This window comes from Bombus huntii, chromosome 10 (assembly GCF_024542735.1).
Source record: "Bombus huntii isolate Logan2020A chromosome 10, iyBomHunt1.1, whole genome shotgun sequence".
NCBI lineage: Eukaryota > Metazoa > Arthropoda > Insecta > Hymenoptera > Apidae > Bombus > Bombus huntii.
This window is the reverse complement of record NC_066247.1, coordinates 12,460,922-12,477,896: the sequence shown is the minus strand read 5'-3', so window position 1 is coordinate 12,477,896 and position 16,975 is coordinate 12,460,922. Positions and strand designations below refer to the sequence as shown.

Sequence of the window (16,975 nt, the reverse complement as noted above, 5' to 3'; positions counted from 1 at the left end):
TTTATTTAAAACAGTTCGAAATATTGTTTTTGAAATATGCGCGGGTACAACAGGGATGGATATATTGTTCATATACGCCATTTTGGAAATTTTGCGTATGGTGCGCCATCAAGTTGATTTTAAGTTAAACAGAAGCAGTGATGAAGTCGGTGGTGTAAAATGGTGTTAGTGCTTCTCGCGAGCTTCTTATCTTGATGGTTGGCCGTGCATATATCTTGATGAATTTTGGAATTCATTTGGATATTTCGTACGTTTCTGAAGAAGATTAACATTAAATTTCTCATATTGTTCACGCATAGGATTTTAATACACATTTTCCATATAAATTAATCGTTATATCAGGTTTCTTGGATTTGTGAAGTGACATAGTTATTTACGAGCTGTTGTGTTGGTGAAATGTTGTTTCAACTTCCTGTACATGGCGAAGACTCATGAGCGTCGTCAGTCGTGTTGAATAGTCAAACGCTAGTGTTCAAAAGGTGTTTTATCCTTTTTACAAGAACTTTTTCCAGCCAAATTGATCCGGTTGTATCATCTGAATCAATTATATTGTGCCAGTTGTGTGTGAAAATGATGAACATGGAAACGGATGAGATTATCGAAGACACAAACACGAATCTTCAGGTACGCAACACATAGTAGTATTTTTGACCTGAAACCTACCGCCATCTTATGTTTCCTTATGATGGAGAAATTCACTAATATTTTATGATCGACCGTTATTTTCTGCAAAGCTTATATCTGTTAATATGCACTTCCCAAAGAAAATTATTAATTGTAGAAATATCTTATGTATACGAGAGGTTATAGAATACAATTGTGTGCTGTCATATATGATCGTGGTCATTTCTCTAAACTCTTTTATATCAAGATATTTATGTACATCTAATGACAGTTACCTTATTATCTTGACGGAAATTAAGATTGCATCACTTTTAATTTCTTTTATTTGATCAAATCAATACTAGTATATATTATGTTATATGCAGAATATTACAAATATTTAGATTTGATTAGAATCACAGGTATATCTTAAACAATATGACTCGAAATATTTATATATTCTTACAAGAATCATAACAAAGTATAAATTATACTTACTATGCCATCGCATGATTATTATTAAATTTTTACTATAAATATTTCAATATTTATTCGTATATTCGATTCATATTACTACTTTTGTTTGAACATACCTTTTCTTAAATTTTTTATTTTTGTCAATTTTTAACATAAAGTAAGAATATTTACAGTATAAAATGTAATGATTTTATTTTCAGATTGCTAGAAAATCGTAATATTAACTTGTTATTTACTAATTTATTTTTTAATTTGTTACGTTATTGTACAGTTGCTACATATATTTGATCGAAAAATTATTAGTTAGTTACTATTGAACTAGCATAAACTTGACCGGACACGATTGTCTTCGTTGTCAGAACAAAGGATAGATCGTTTAAACATAATCCAAGCTTTGCAGAGTGGAAACAATTTACTACATGATCAATGTTTTAACTCCCTTTTTACCTTTTCTCTTTTGTTTCTCCTCTTTTACAATCTTTACTTTTTTTAGCTTCCCTTTTTAAATTTTGTGCTAAATTGCATTACACTCATCGTAACAGTATTGTAAATAATTGAGTAGAATCTACAGTTTAATTCCCTTAAATTTATTTCTTTATACGAGTTTACAATCGTTATAAAAATTAATGATTAATCTTTATTGTCCATTTTTGTCGTTTAATGTTACAGTGATATTGATTTATACGTACAATTGGATATGAGCCAAAACTGTCCAGGAATGAATAATTTGCACTTTTTTATTTTCAACTGCTGGAGTAATTTAAAAAAAATTTGTTGCTTTAGAATTTGTACAGGGATCATATAGAAATTCTGTTTGATACGCGTTATTTGTTACAATAATGATTAATTATCTTCAAGATAAAATATAGAATGATTAGTCTGTAGACAATACAAAGATTTAACGATCTATCCGTGTATTGTGTTTAACTTAAACTATACACGTGTATTTCGAGGAGACCGCCAGAGAGAAAGAGGAATCGATTACAATCCTTGCGTCAGATCTTGTGAATTTATGTAGTATCGTTTTTATCAATATATCTTTTATTCTGTATATAGATACAAATATAAGGCTGTATACAAATGTATATATATACAAAAATATATAATTTTTTCCTACATATTTCACATTTACATAATCTTTAATAGAGTTTATATTGATAGAAAAAAACATATGTGACTATATTTGTATTATAATTAGAGTTATATCTATCAATATCTTATTAAAGTATGTCTGCCGTTGGCCAATGTAAATGAACTTTATATTGTGTTGTCAAGTTATAAGTACGTGACTTGCCGAAAAAAAGTATTGCTCTTCTATTTAGTGCTAGTGACTCATCATTCCGGTTTCAGTCGTTACTACATTACCATGCGCATTTTTAATTTTCTTTATCGTTTTATTTATATCCAAATGTGTATAAAAAAAATAAAAGGTAATAACTACTTAAGAATGACGAGAAAGTGATGCATCGCGATTATCAATTTGCGATCTTTATAAAATTTTATAAACTCAAAGAGACGTGAATTTTTATACATTTTATTCTAGAAACTTATTGTTCTTAGAACTTTCCTTTGTTTTATATTTATGGAGACAAAAAAGTGTTCTGAAATTTAATGCCGTAAGTATTCATAATCAAGGACGACAGGAAATTTCGAAACGTTCCCGTGGTTCATTGTTACATGCTTCGAAATGTACATTATTTTTCATGGGTTTTTTCCACTAATAAACTTTATGTTTCTATTGATAGATGCGTCTCACTTTCACGTTTAAGAATATTTTTCTAATCATATGTGCATACACGTAAATCTGTATCATGCATCGATTTCAACATGCCTATGATATTTATTATTGATAAACGATAAAAAACAAAGCACTAAAAACCACAAGGTATACGAACATCTTTTCCCACAATTCGTTCTTGATTGTCTTTTATTTATAATCTGGCGCATATGCGAATGCCAGTGATAATAAGTTAGATAGTATTTCGAAGAACTACCGACCAATATGATTTGCTGTTATCGATATCAGAATATTATTTTTTTATCCTATATACGACCGTATTAATCTGTAAAAACCAATAAAGAATGCTTTATCAGCATTCCAGTACATGTAGGTGATATTAGTATTAATTTCTTTATGAAAATTTTAAATTTATTATAATATTTGTATTATACATTTACTTGGAAGTTTTCGCGTTTTGCGTGACTACTTGCTAAAATGGAGAGAACACGTAAGGGGTACGAAGACAAAGAGATACAAAGAGCATAGATTCGACACGAGTTCGCGATCCCGTTATACTGGAACACCGTACTGAGAAACATTTTCAGATGATCGAGGTGTACTCCTCGGTCGCCAGGACTCTTCAATGTTGCTATGCTACCTTTTACAGTCGAGTGATCATGAGATCTCAAATCGAAGAATCATACTATGCACAATACACACATGTATATATATGTATATGATATGATATATATATATCATATACATATCTAGTATGATATATATATATATATATATATATATATATATATATATATAATCATACATTTTATAGAGTTTCGTGTGTTGATCTTCATAAAAAGACACATTAATGGATGTTTTATTTTTATCATTGAAGAAATGCGAAAAATCAAACTTGAGTTTCTGGTGAATGATATTACGGGAATATATCATCTTGAGGCATCTAAAAATAACTTAAAATTGCAAATTCTTTTTATAAGTAATTAAAAAGTGAAAAATTCAGATTTTTGTGGATGATACAAATTCAGTCTTTAATTTTAGTTTGTAATTTTTTTTTAAGAAATCTGTTGCAAAATGGTGGTTATTTGTCATATTCGAGACCTCTTCTTCTGCTAGAACGTCGATGGCTACCCATCACTTCGGGGGAAACAAGAACATTTAAAATAAAAAATAATAAAGATAAATTTTTTAATTTTTTCAGTCAGCTATTGATTCATATTGGTTTGAATTATATTTTCTTGTGGGAGACAAAAGATTACCTTGATTATCTTATTTCTTTTGCTTTGTGAAACTATTTTGCATGACAGGATTTGCCTATTCATCTCTGTAACTTCATCAGGAGCTTTAATTTTGATAAATCGTTTTGGCACAATATTTTATGTGCTTAAACTTTACTATTGCCATTACGATGTTGCAAACGTGTTTCAATCGTTTGAATTTTGAAGTATAAATGTTTAACTTCTATTGCGAAATATTTAATAAGATATGCGTCTATTATGAGTTTTCGCTTCCAGAAGTAAATGGCAAGCGCTAACAAGTAGGCCGCACACGAAATATTGGATTAGTGCAGGTCACGGTCCGTTGATGCAATTTTCTTTATACAAATCGTTCGCTAATACGAATTAAGTAGCAAGCTATTTTCTTTTCTCCTCGTTTCTTCTAATTATAAATTTTATTACAAATTTCAAATATTGCAATTAATTTTTTAAATAAAAAAAACAGTATTACTGTTTTGTATTTTGCTACAAATAATTGTGTATTTAGTTAATAATTTTTAAATATTTTATTTGCGATTTTATTTTAAAGCATGATCATCAATAAATTATATTTATAGACAGTCCCATGATTCAAAAAGGACAAATTGCATGTTCGAACGTCAATTTCTGTGAGCGTTTAATATTGTTTTGTATAGTATAGTCTATCTGAGGTCAAGAACCTGATACCACACTCTATCTTAAAATACATGTGTCACCTAATAGTTTTGCTGCTGTTTTATATAATACTTATAACTATTACGATTTAATTGTATTATGTATTAAACAGTTTTTAAATATACAATAAAAAATATATCTGAGTATCTTTATATGCATCCCTTAAAGTATATAATATTTACAGTATAATTGATCAAGGTATATCTTTGCATTCTTATCAAATCTGAATTAAATTTAAATAAAATAATGTTTTAAAAGTATACTTTTTCAATTAGGAAAATCTTTATAATGTGTACAATTTTTATAATGTTTTTACAGTATCCAATAACAATACTTTATGATCCTACTCGCAAGAAAGAACTGCCATCTGGGGTATCTGCGCAATATAGGCAAGAAAAGGAAACTTGTATGAAACTCTTTGAGAAGTGGAGTGAACCCGAACAAGTTAACTTTGTTGAACAATTGTTGACAAGAATGTGCCACTATCAGCATGGTCACATCAATGCATATCTGAAACCAATGTTGCAGAGAGATTTTATTTCTCTACTACCAAGTGAGTATTTCTGTCGAGATATTTTTATTTAAATGTTGGAATATATATATATATATATAAATTAGATCTTTTATAACTTATATTTCGGTTATCAGAAAAAGGATTGGACCATGTGGCAGAAAGTATTCTTTCCTATCTAGATGCTGATTCATTAATTGCTGCTGAATTAGTATGTAAAGAATGGCTCAGAGTAATTAGTGAAGGAATGCTTTGGAAGAAATTAATTGAATGTAAAGTTCGGACTGATTCAATATGGAGAGGTCTTGCAGAAAGGAGAGGATGGTTAGTTAATACATTCTATGAAATCTCATTCTGTGGTATCTGTTTATTTATTAATGTTTTTAGGATTCAGTATTTGTTCAAGCCAAGGCCGGGGGAAAGCCACCCAAATCACAATTTCTATAGATCTCTTTATCCCAAAATAGTTAAAGATATTGATAGTATAGATAACAATTGGAGAATGGGAAGATTTAATCTTCAACGAATAAATTGTAGAAGTGAAAATTCAAAAGGTGTTTACTGTTTACAATATGATGACCAAAAAATTGTCTCTGGTCTTAGAGACAATACAATTAAAATCTGGGACAGAAGTACACTACAGTGCATTAAAGTCTTAACAGGACACACTGGTTCTGTTTTATGTTTACAGTATGATGACAAAGCAATAATATCTGGTTCCTCTGATAGCACTGTAAGAGTTTGGGATGCTAATACTGGAGAAATGGTTAATACATTGATACACCATTGTGAGGCAGTTCTACATCTCAGATTTAATAATGGCATGATGGTCACTTGTTCAAAGGTCAATAAACTTTTTATATATTTAGCTTATATTTTAATACATCGTATTTCTATATTAAATTAATATATTTTTACATCTCATAAATTGTAAAAAATAACTATTTGTTAATTGTATTTAGGATCGTTCAATTGCTGTATGGGATATGACATCACAAACGGAAATTGCATTAAGAAGGGTATTAGTGGGGCATAGGGCAGCAGTAAATGTTGTTGATTTTGATGAAAAATATATCGTTTCTGCTAGTGGTGATAGGACTATTAAAGTATGGAAAACATCTACTTGCGAATTTGTGCGAACATTAAATGGACATAAACGGGGTATAGCGTGTTTGCAATATAAGGACTGCTTAGTAGTTAGTGGTAGCAGTGATAATACAATCAGATTATGGGATATTGAATGTGGTGCGTGCTTACGCGTCCTAGAAGGACATGATGAATTGGTCAGATGTATTAGATTTGATAGCAAGCATATAGTTAGTGGAGCTTATGATGGGTGAGTAAAAAATTTTTTAAATTGTATGTTATATTGTCTTTTACAGTATTGTTTGTTTACATGTTTACAACATGTTTATTGCTTTATGTTATAGAAAAATTAAAGTATGGGATTTGGTGGCTGCACTAGATCCACGTGCTCTAACTAACTCGCTTTGTATACGTACACTAGTGGTGAGATATTTTACATACTTTATTTTATTCTGTTCTATAAAAAGGCTTTAATAGTAATAAGTTATATCTGCAATATAGGAACACACAGGTCGTGTATTTCGTCTTCAGTTCGATGAGTTCCAGATAGTATCGTCGTCGCACGATGATACAATATTAATATGGGATTTTCTCAATTTTAATCCATCAAATGGATCTGTATCATCCTGTGGGCCTGCAGCAATAAATGCATCAGGTGTGAATCAATCTGATACTAGATCTCCATCTCGTAAGTACGATGAGAAAGATCTTTGTTCCATGTACTTGATATTTTCTAACGTTATGAATTATTTTTATAGCATTTGAGTGACGCATCCCTATGAATATTCCTTCATTGTGATATAATTGTAAGTTTAATATACTGTTTAAGATAGAAGATAAACTCATATATGCTTATAAATTTGCGTTCCTTTCTTTTTCGTAATTATAAAATATTTGTTGCTTGTTACTATACTTTCTAGAGATATGTTATATTCGTATGTTTGTTTCAGACAAGTGATTAGTGAGTGAGTTCAATGTGTTCACGGTAGTGTACGCAGGAAATGAAGAATCAGTGTCCAGTGTGAACAGCGCCTAGAAAAAAAAAAGAAAATCTCAGCAAAACACGGTCATTGATTTTGGTTTATTATTTGCTGTGAAAAGCAAAAGAAATTTTCTCAATAATAGGATATATATGGGGTGACAGATAAAACTACGAATTAATTTATATGCGCTTGACGCACTGCGTTTAGTAACGAACAGTATAATTAAAAATCACATAAATACATCCCATGGATGTAAACAATTGTTTGCTTTGGCCATATTTGGAATTCTTCTACGCTCTATGACATGATAGAAGTTGACCACTTTCCTACTACTATGAAAAAAAGACTTACGATACGTAAAGGAAATGAAAACGTTTTTAGGCTGGATACACTTAATAAGATGGTAGCTGTATTATAGTAAATTAATAATTTCTTTTTTTTTTAATGTAATTAATTTATAGTAAGGAGATTGTAAAATGCCGTTTGATTGGAGTACTTATCTGGTGTGAATGTGGACATTCAAGTCTTGATATGTGGAAGAATTATTATAACTATCATATTTCATTACCTTTTAAATCTAGCTAATGTGAATTACTATACCCATGTTTAGTATTATAAATGTACAGCCGTTAATCGAAGACATAGTAGTTTCCATGGACATTAATTTTATGAAATTTATATTATATAATGAAAAGTAAATGGAAAGCTAATAACCTCTGCACAGTCATTGATATAAAATACCATTTGCATTTAAAATATAAAGTTTCATTATACCGAGATGTAAATATTGATTCATAAAAAAGCAATATAGTGACTCTGAGGTAATCTTAGCTGCTGTGAAGAAATTATTGTGTTTTGACTAATGATCTCGGATCATATGTTTCAACTTTTGTTTAAGCTACATCACATTTTCAATTATAAGTTATAAGTGTGCTCTGAACAATATTATATGAGTTAAAATATAATTGTCATTTTCGAGATTTTATAAATGCTATCAACGACATTATTTTTATTCCTATGGTAGTAGTAGCACTAAGAGAAATATGTTTACTTATTGATATATTGAATAATAGAATAAAAATGATATCTTCTCAAATTTTTCACGAAATAGTAATATATATATAAATATATATACATATATATTTCAGTAAATATTGCGACAGTAATTCGATATTTTGACCACATTGAAAAATTCAAAGCCAAGCTTACAAATATGTAATCCTTGATATTGATTTCAATACATATATTTTAAATTTTATACAACATAGATTTTGCATGAGAATTAAATTGTGAATATGTGCTTAAAAAAAGAAAAAAGAAAAGAATTAAATATTACAGATAAAATATGTCAAGTTACTTGACTTTTGCATTACATAAGTAACAGATAGTGTATTTAGTAGTACTTGTACATTATTCTAATATTATACAAATTTTTACATTAAAAGTAAAACATATTATGCAAAATTATGAACTGCATGTAGTCAAATCGGGTACAAAGAATTGTGATTTTTAAGCTAGAATGGTGGCATGAAAAATTTTCTATAACTTTGTGGTATGTATATATGGGACTCCAGTGCAAACATTACTTTTGTAGTATGCAGCATGTTCTCAATTCATAAAATTTAATGAAAAACATAGAGCACAATAGAGAAAAATAGTGTAGCTGTGACAGTTATTAAGATAATCTCTTTATAAGCACATACTTCATTATATTGCAGCTATCTAAATACGTACATATATAGGTAGTATTAATTATATATTGCTGTTTCTTGGATTCCACTTTGGAATGTAAAAATATAAGTATATATATTTTTTATTTAGATTGGGGTCTTAAAATACTTTGGTGAATCCAATATGTAAAATTTCTTTATACAAAAAATTGTTTATTTCATAGTAATTATGATAATTATTTAAAGATAGAAAATACAAAACCCTGAGATATTTCATTTCTAAAAGTTTCGTAAAGAGCGACAATGTGTCTTATACATAATTTAGTTTTGATCATAACGTGAATGTTACATTTGTTCAAAATAATATTATGACAAGAAGTATCTTTAAGAAAACATTGTGATGTTTATTGTTAATATTAACATAAAGTTTCATGTATGAAATTAATTACACAAGAATAATATGAAGGCTGTGGAAAAGCTATACTTGAAATACAATACCTATTCAAAAAGATGCAATTTTAATGGAAACAATATCCATCACTATCCCTTAAATTTAACATACTTTCGTCAAAATCAGATTGTGATTAATAGAAAATTTATTTTGAAATGTCATATTTTTTATAAACATAGTGAAGCTGTAATCTTTTTGAATTTAAATGTACAAAGTTTACTGGAAAAATATGTACTATGCTAGTATTAATGATCAAAGCTATTATATACTGATAAAATTAATATTTGCATTACAAATTTATGTAACATTTTCAATATTTATGGTCGATCTGTTACCTGCATTTAATTATTTTCCGTTAAAACCAACTAGTATTTCACGATACAGTTCCTGATAAATTTTGTCAGATTATTATGACTTACATTATTCCAGATTTGAATACATTATATATATATATATATAATATTACAAGATTTTACCTACAAAATTATGAGAGAAGGTATTTCATATATATTTGAAGTTAATATATTAATTTTGTATGTAACAGCACGAAATAACTCATCGCTTTACAATAACTCGCTTTACAGAGATAAAATTTTACAAAATTTTGTGAACATTTAGAAATTACTTTGGCAAGAAAAGGCCCCAATCTGAATATTATATTTTCATTTTATTATTTATGCATTATATATCGTCATAACACAATGCTACATAGTATACAAAAATTAGATGCATAGTCAATCATAAATCGTCATTAAGTCACTTTTTATCCAATCCCAATTGTTTCTTATTTCATGTCATTATACTATTGCAAAAAACTCAAACTAAAACAAAAAATATATAACACAATTATCAAATTATTTATAATAATTATAATAATTTAATTTATAATAACTATAATAATTTTGTTAAAAAAGGAACAACGATATCTATTTTATTATATATCTTTCTATTATTTGAAATATTGGAAAGTTGTTCAAAAAATTATTTAGTTTCAAGGAGTGCATTGTCTCATTTAATATGTTTCATGTTTTGTCATTTTTAATTTTATAATAATTTTTGCAAATTGTAAATTTTTATTTTTGTAATGAACGTTTTATAAAAATTATTCAAAAAATTATTTATGAGATACATATATCCAAAAAATAAAACACTAGAAATCTTTTATAACTACATATTAAAAAGCTCCATAAAATTATTGTTTATCACAGCATCTTTCATTTGAAAAAATATACGCTTGTATTTTGTTTTTCATCGAAAATTTTGTTTAGATTTCGCGCAAAATAACTACAAATTGTTGACTTTTTATCCTACTTTTTTTTTATTATACCGAAGAATACTATACTGTCTATTATAAAATTTTATTCTTTATTATTTTATACAATATAAATACATTATAAATATCAAATTTTTATTGTTTATAATAAATACTAGACAAAGATAATGATCAACGACAGAACTAGTTACCAAAGTAGTTTCTTCGATTGAATTACGAAACATAATTAAATATATTCTAACGTAATATAATCGGTAATTTATTTGTAATTTCTACAATAAAAATAGTGAAGATTTGGCTTAATTTTTCTTCCATCTTTGTAAGGTAGGCGGGTATGAATTTTGTTTCTTTTGTTAATAAAGGTGGCGTTGTTGATGCTTCCGATGTAGGAAAACGTCGCTTCTACATAACATGTTGTGGCAGTCGAGTTTAAAGCATGTGATCCTGCCTTCATTGTAGATAATACAAAGCTGCGAAAATGGCGGACGAACAGGTGAGTTACCTATCAAAATAACGTGCAAACCTCAACCAAAAAAGTGGAGTTATTTATGATGAAGTGATTTCAAAAATCGTGTGGTAAGCCAGCCGGTGGTAAATCTGTTGCAAGTTATGTGGTGTCGACGTGTGTCCCAAACATTTTGCTGCTGGGAAACTTAAGTATTTCTTGGAAGCTACGTTGTTTGTTGCCGGACCATAGTGATAATTTTATCGCACTGTCAATAAAAATGCAATCATAAATTAATAGATTTTCCCGCTTTAGCTTTATTGACATCTTGTTGTACGAACAAAATCATGTAGCCGATATGTAAAACTTTAACCTTGTTTTCGTAAATACTATTTTGTGTAGATATAGTTCTGAAGTTTCAAAAGATAATTAATGGATGAGAATATCATCTAAATCTTGAATTTTAAGTTTGAATATTATTATTTAAGAGAAATTTTGTTTGTTTACATCGTAATGATATCAAACTATTATTTGAAATTACTTACAAAAATATGGCATAACCTATCCACTTTAATTTTATAACATAAACTAAGATGTTTTTTCTGTTACTTTATACTTAGCTCGTACTGTTTATCTCACGTTAGTTATAAATGTCTTTTTTATTAATCATAATCTTTTGATTAAATAAAAAATAATATGAAAATACGTTGGTATACGTTTGTAATTTTTTTAAGCAAGTGGCGGTTTGGAATTCCGATAATTAATATGTGCTGTACATTTATAAAATTTAAATAAATGTGTAACCTCTAAAATGCCTAAAAGTTAAAAACACTAATTATCACATTGATTTTATAATATAGAATAAAACTGTGATTGTTATAATCCTATCTAATTTCTATTTATGTATTTAAAAAGTGAAAATATCTATAGGTTTATAATTATTATATTTACTTGTATTGTTTTAGTTCTAAAAAATGTTAATAGATAATAATTAGTTTAATATTTTTATGCATCTTTTTAAAATTTTAATTTGATACATTTTTTAAAATATTAATCATGTTTGTTGATATTAATAAGAAAAATATATTATAAATAAATTACATGATTTTAAAGTATTGCCTATTTGTTATAATGTATTTGAGAAATATTTAAATGACAGTTTTTATATATCCAAAATAAGTGATTAAATTTATTAAAGAACTTGGGAAGTAAAATAATATTTTTGAAGTATATAAAATAAAAATAACTACACAGAAATATTGTTTATTTGGGATGAATTATATCATTAAGAATGGATCACATACAGGAAGTACGGCAGCTGGAGTTGCTATGCAAGCAGTTGTATGAATCACAAGATTCTACACATCGTGCAGAGGCTGAAAAAGCACTTGTTGCTTTTCAAAATACTCCTGATACGCTTACAAAGTGTCAGCTTCTACTTGATCGAGGAGATTCTCCATATGCTCAATTATTGGCAGCCACTACCTTGACAAAATTGGCTTCCCGTTCATCAGGACTTAGTTTACGACAGAGGCTTGACATACGTAAGTCTATTTATTCTATCATAAAGCAACACAATTAAACATACTTGGGTCTAATATCTATAATTTTATTTTAGGAAATTATATTCTCAATTATTTAGCAACTCAGCCAAAGTTACCAAACTTTGTAATACAAGCTCTGGTTACACTGTTTGCCAGGATATCAAAGTTTGGGTGGTTTGATATTGATAAAGAAAGAAATGTGGTCAGTGATGTAACAAAGTTTCTTCAGGTTAGTTATTATCTTCTTTGTTCCAAAATGTTTATTTTTCATAATTATACCATATTTTGATATAATATACAGGGATCGGTAGAACACTGTATGATAGGAGTCCAATTACTTTCTCAACTAACGTGTGAAATGAATCAAGTGTCGGATGCAGATGCAACCAGATCTATTACAAAACATAGAAAAATTGCTAGCCACTTCAGAGATACACAACTTTTTGAAATATTTAGGTTATCGTATACTTTATTAAGTACAGCTCGAGAAAATTGTAAAAACTTAAATTTTAATGATGAAGCACAGGTATATATCTTGCTACTTTTTTCTGTATTTGTAATAATATCCTAAATTAATATTATTATTATTGTTTTGTTTTTTTTAGCATGGTTTGATCAGACAACTTTTAAAACTAGCACAAAATTGTTTGACATTTGACTTTATTGGGACTTCAACAGATGAAAGTTCTGATGATCTTAGTACAGTACAAATTCCGACCTGTTGGAGACCTGTATTTTTGGACTTTACATCACTGAAACTTTTCTTTGATTTATATCATAGTTTACCTAACTCACTGTCATCTTTGGCTCTTTCATGTTTGGTCCAAATAGCATCTGTTAGAAGGAGTTTATTTTCAAATCCAGAAAGGGCACAATTTTTAACACACTTAGTTAGCGGTATAAAACACATACTACAAAACCCTCAAGGTCTCAGTGATCCTGAAAATTACCATGAATTTTGTAGACTATTATCAAGGCTAAAGAGCAATTTTCAGCTTGGGGAGTTGGTCTTAGTCAAAGACTACCCAGAAGCTATACAATTAATTGCAAAATTTACAATCCAAAGTTTACAGATGTGGCAGTTTGCACCAAACAGTTTACATTATTTACTAACATTGTGGCAAAGAATGGTATCATCCATGCCATATGTAAAAGCAGGTGATCCACACCTGTTAAATACATATACTCCAGAAATTGTAAATGCATATATTACTTCAAGACTTGAATCAGTTGCAATAGTAGTTAGAGAGGGTTTAGAAGACCCACTTGATGATTTAGGAATAGTTCATCAGCAATTGGAGCAAATATCTGTAATTGTAAGGTGTGAATATCAAAAGACATGTACTTTGTTAGTACAACTTTTTGATCAGGCTGCTAGGACATACCAAGAATTAATGACACAAACAGCATCTCCAACACAACGAATGGATATTACTATACAAGAGGGTCAACTCACTTGGCTTGTATATATCATAGGTAAGTAAATTTGTAAATCATATAGAAATGTAAACATGTTTAATAGTGAATTATTACATTGATATTTAAAAAATAGGTGGTGTTATTGGCGGAAAAGTAACATTTAACAGCAATGAAGAGTATGATGCAATGGATGGTGAATTAGTTTGCAGAGTACTCCAATTGATGAATTTGACTGATTCAAGACTTGCACAAGGTGGCTGTGAGAAATTGGAATTAGCAATGTTGAGCTTCTTTGAACAATTTCGTAAAGTATATGTAGGTGATCAAGTTCAAAAAAATTCTAAAGTATATAGAAGACTGTCAGATGTTTTAGGAGTTAATGACGAATCCATGGTACTTGGTATTCTTATCCGGAAAATGTAAGTAGGAAGTTACTTTCAGGAATATTATTTATACTATTTCAAGATTTATGATCTTAATTTTGCATTTACAGAATAACAAATTTGAAGTATTGGGGTCGTAGTAAACAAATTATTTCAAAAACATTACAATTATTAAATGATTTATCTGTAGGATATAGTTGTGTCCGTAAACTTGTAAAATTAGAGGAAGTACAATTTATGCTCAATAATCACACGGTGTGTATATATAAAAATATGTAAAATTTACTTACAAAAAATTAAGAATAAAATTGTATATATTCTTTTTTTTTTTACTAACAGAGAGAGCATTTTCCATTTTTGGGAAATAATGTTGCTGTAACAGAAATGCGTTGTAGATCAATGTTTTACACATCCTTGGGAAGATTATTGATGGTAGATCTAGGAGAAGATGAGGAAAGGTTTCATACATTTATGTTACCTTTAACAAGTATGGAAAGCTTTTTTGTATCCAAAATTGTACTACATACTTATTTAATATTTACACTTACGTTTTCCACCTATAGATGCATTTGAAAGTTTAGGACAGTTAATTGGGCCAGCTGACCCTTCACTTTTTACAGCAGAAGAAGCAAAAAAGGCATTGATTGGTTTAGCAAGAGATTTAAGAGGTTTAGCTTATGCATTCAACACAAAAACATCCTATATGATGCTCTTTGATTGGATGTATCCTTTTTTTAAATATAATTTGATAAATGATTAAGAGTCATTAATAATAATTTGCCTTAATTTTTGATAAATGTAAAGTACCTTAATTTACACATAGTTATCCTAATTATACACCGATTTTATTACATGCTGTGGAATTGTGGCATTATGAGCCACAAGTTACTACACCCGTCCTAAAATTATTTGCTGAATTAGTACAAAATAGGAGTCAACGATTACAGTTTGATGCATCTTCTCCAAATGGAATTTTATTATTTCGTGAAGCTAGTAAAGTAATATGTAGTTATGGTAATCGTATATTAAACGTTGAAGTTCCAAAGGATCAAATATACCCCTTAAAGCTTAAAGGAATAAGTATATGCTTCAGTATGTTAAAAGCAGCTTTATGTGGAAGTTACGTAAATTTTGGTGTGTTCAGATTATATGGTGACGAGGCATTGGATAATGCACTCAACACATTTGTAAAATTACTTCTTAGTATACCACAAAGTGATTTATTGGTATGCATCAATTAACTTATGTTCATATTCAAAAGATGTAAAGATAGATATCTTACAACTTAATATTGTTGTTTTTTTTTTGTAGGATTATCCGAAATTATCTACAACATATTTCGTGTTACTTGAGTGTTTAGCTCAAGATCACATGGTGTTCCTTTCTACTTTGGAACCGAGAGTATTCTTATACATTCTATCAAGCATCAGTGAAGGGCTTACAGCACTAGGTGCGCAAAAAGACTACTATACAGGTCTGTGCGGCTGATTCTATTTTATTATCATTCTCTTATCCTCTATGCCATGCCACAGGATTATAAGACCCAAATCATTTAAAATTCCTTCTTTATAAGAAAAATGTTTGTTAAATATTTTATATTCTATTTCAGTAAAATATTAGTAAATTATGAATAATTACTTATAATTGAAGTATAGTAGAGATTTCAATCGCAATTAAACAAAATTTAATAGTATATATATCAGATTTGTTTTTAATGAAAAAATATATATATACATAAGTAATCTTGTATCATGCATGTTCGAATTCTTATTTGGCGATATTAATACAATTTTATGATTTTAAATATGAAGCATAAAAAAATCGGGAGAAATATTAGTTAATAAGAATGTTTAATTTTGTTTATGTTTATTTGCTTTTTGCATTGTTGCTTGGAATGTAAACCTGCATTTAGGTATATTAGTTACTGCTATAGTTTCGAAATTACAGAAACAAATGTATGCTGAGTAATATTTATGCATATAAGGAGAATGATTGAATCACCATAATCATATAGGCAATGAGAGGATTGGAGTTTGTAGAATCTAGACCCTAATTGCTATTGTTCTATTGCCTTTTTCTTTTTCTTCCTTTTTCAAATTTTTATTCCTATTTTTAATGTTGTATTAAACAACTTATGAATTCTTCATTTCTTTAAAATTAAATTACATAGCACAGATAGGGTCTAGCACACATAGTCAGCCGCACAGCTGGCATGCTACTAAAATATATTACTATTCATAGTCATAAGTTCTTAAGTTACTAATTTACTAATCTTTATGTGTTGTTTTTACATTTTATGCTTTGTTTTCCATTCAATATATAACATGCAAAATTATGAACAACAAACAAATACTTCAAATATGAATGATTATTGTTTGTTCATTTACTTTTTCAAAATTGATAAAAATTATGTTTTGATTCAATAAGTCATCATTTATAATGACAGATTCTTTTAACTCTT

General features: G+C 28.4%; 2 protein-coding genes across 5 annotated transcripts in view; both read left to right on the top strand.

Annotated features, from left to right (window-relative positions):
- Positions 1 to 139: 139 nt before the first annotated feature.
- Positions 140 to 9,508, top strand: LOC126870281 (beta-TrCP). Of its 3 annotated transcripts, XM_050627842.1 has the most exons (10): positions 140 to 247; positions 343 to 624; positions 5,068 to 5,302; positions 5,398 to 5,584; positions 5,648 to 6,104; positions 6,223 to 6,596; positions 6,691 to 6,769; positions 6,848 to 7,034; positions 7,105 to 7,152; positions 7,297 to 9,508. In XM_050627842.1, exons 2-9 carry the CDS (start codon positions 571 to 573, stop codon positions 7,113 to 7,115), a joined length of 1,584 nt encoding a protein of 527 aa, XP_050483799.1. In that variant the 5' UTR covers positions 140 to 247; positions 343 to 570; the 3' UTR covers positions 7,116 to 7,152; positions 7,297 to 9,508. The 3 variants fall into 3 exon arrangements, with proteins under 3 accessions (XP_050483799.1, XP_050483800.1, XP_050483798.1); XM_050627843.1 differs by having other exon boundaries at positions 151 to 624; positions 6,848 to 7,001; XM_050627841.1 differs by having other exon boundaries at positions 151 to 624.
- A 1,410-nt stretch (positions 9,509 to 10,918) lies between these two features.
- The window catches only part of LOC126870656 (exportin-7), a 9,030-nt gene continuing 2,973 nt past the window's right edge, over positions 10,919 to 16,975 (top strand). The window contains exons 1-11 of one of the 2 annotated variants that reach the window (XM_050628563.1): positions 10,919 to 11,216; positions 12,475 to 12,712; positions 12,787 to 12,941; positions 13,014 to 13,238; positions 13,318 to 14,188; positions 14,265 to 14,550; positions 14,625 to 14,769; positions 14,854 to 15,001; positions 15,078 to 15,237; positions 15,338 to 15,740; positions 15,826 to 15,988. In XM_050628563.1, coding sequence (XP_050484520.1) covers positions 11,202 to 11,216; positions 12,475 to 12,712; positions 12,787 to 12,941; positions 13,014 to 13,238; positions 13,318 to 14,188; positions 14,265 to 14,550; positions 14,625 to 14,769; positions 14,854 to 15,001; positions 15,078 to 15,237; positions 15,338 to 15,740; positions 15,826 to 15,988 — 2,809 coding nt within the window. In that variant the 5' untranslated portion in view covers positions 10,919 to 11,201. The remainder of the gene's footprint in view (positions 11,217 to 12,474; positions 12,713 to 12,786; positions 12,942 to 13,013; positions 13,239 to 13,317; positions 14,189 to 14,264; positions 14,551 to 14,624; positions 14,770 to 14,853; positions 15,002 to 15,077; positions 15,238 to 15,337; positions 15,741 to 15,825; positions 15,989 to 16,975) is intronic. The other variant, XM_050628564.1, reaches the window with a different exon arrangement.

What these genes read in the sequence shown, in the direction of transcription:
- LOC126870281 (XM_050627842.1), top strand. Translation starts at nt 571, where the DNA reads ATGATGAACATGGAAACGGATGAGATTATCGAAGACACAAACACGAAT. An exon ending in ACACAAACACGAATCTTCAG is followed by an intron (nt 625 to 5,067) that starts GTACGCAACACA and finishes ATGTTTTTACAG; the next exon opens with TATCCAATAACAATACTTTA. An exon ending in TGATGGTCACTTGTTCAAAG is followed by an intron (nt 6,105 to 6,222) that starts GTCAATAAACTT and finishes AATTGTATTTAG; the next exon opens with GATCGTTCAATTGCTGTATG.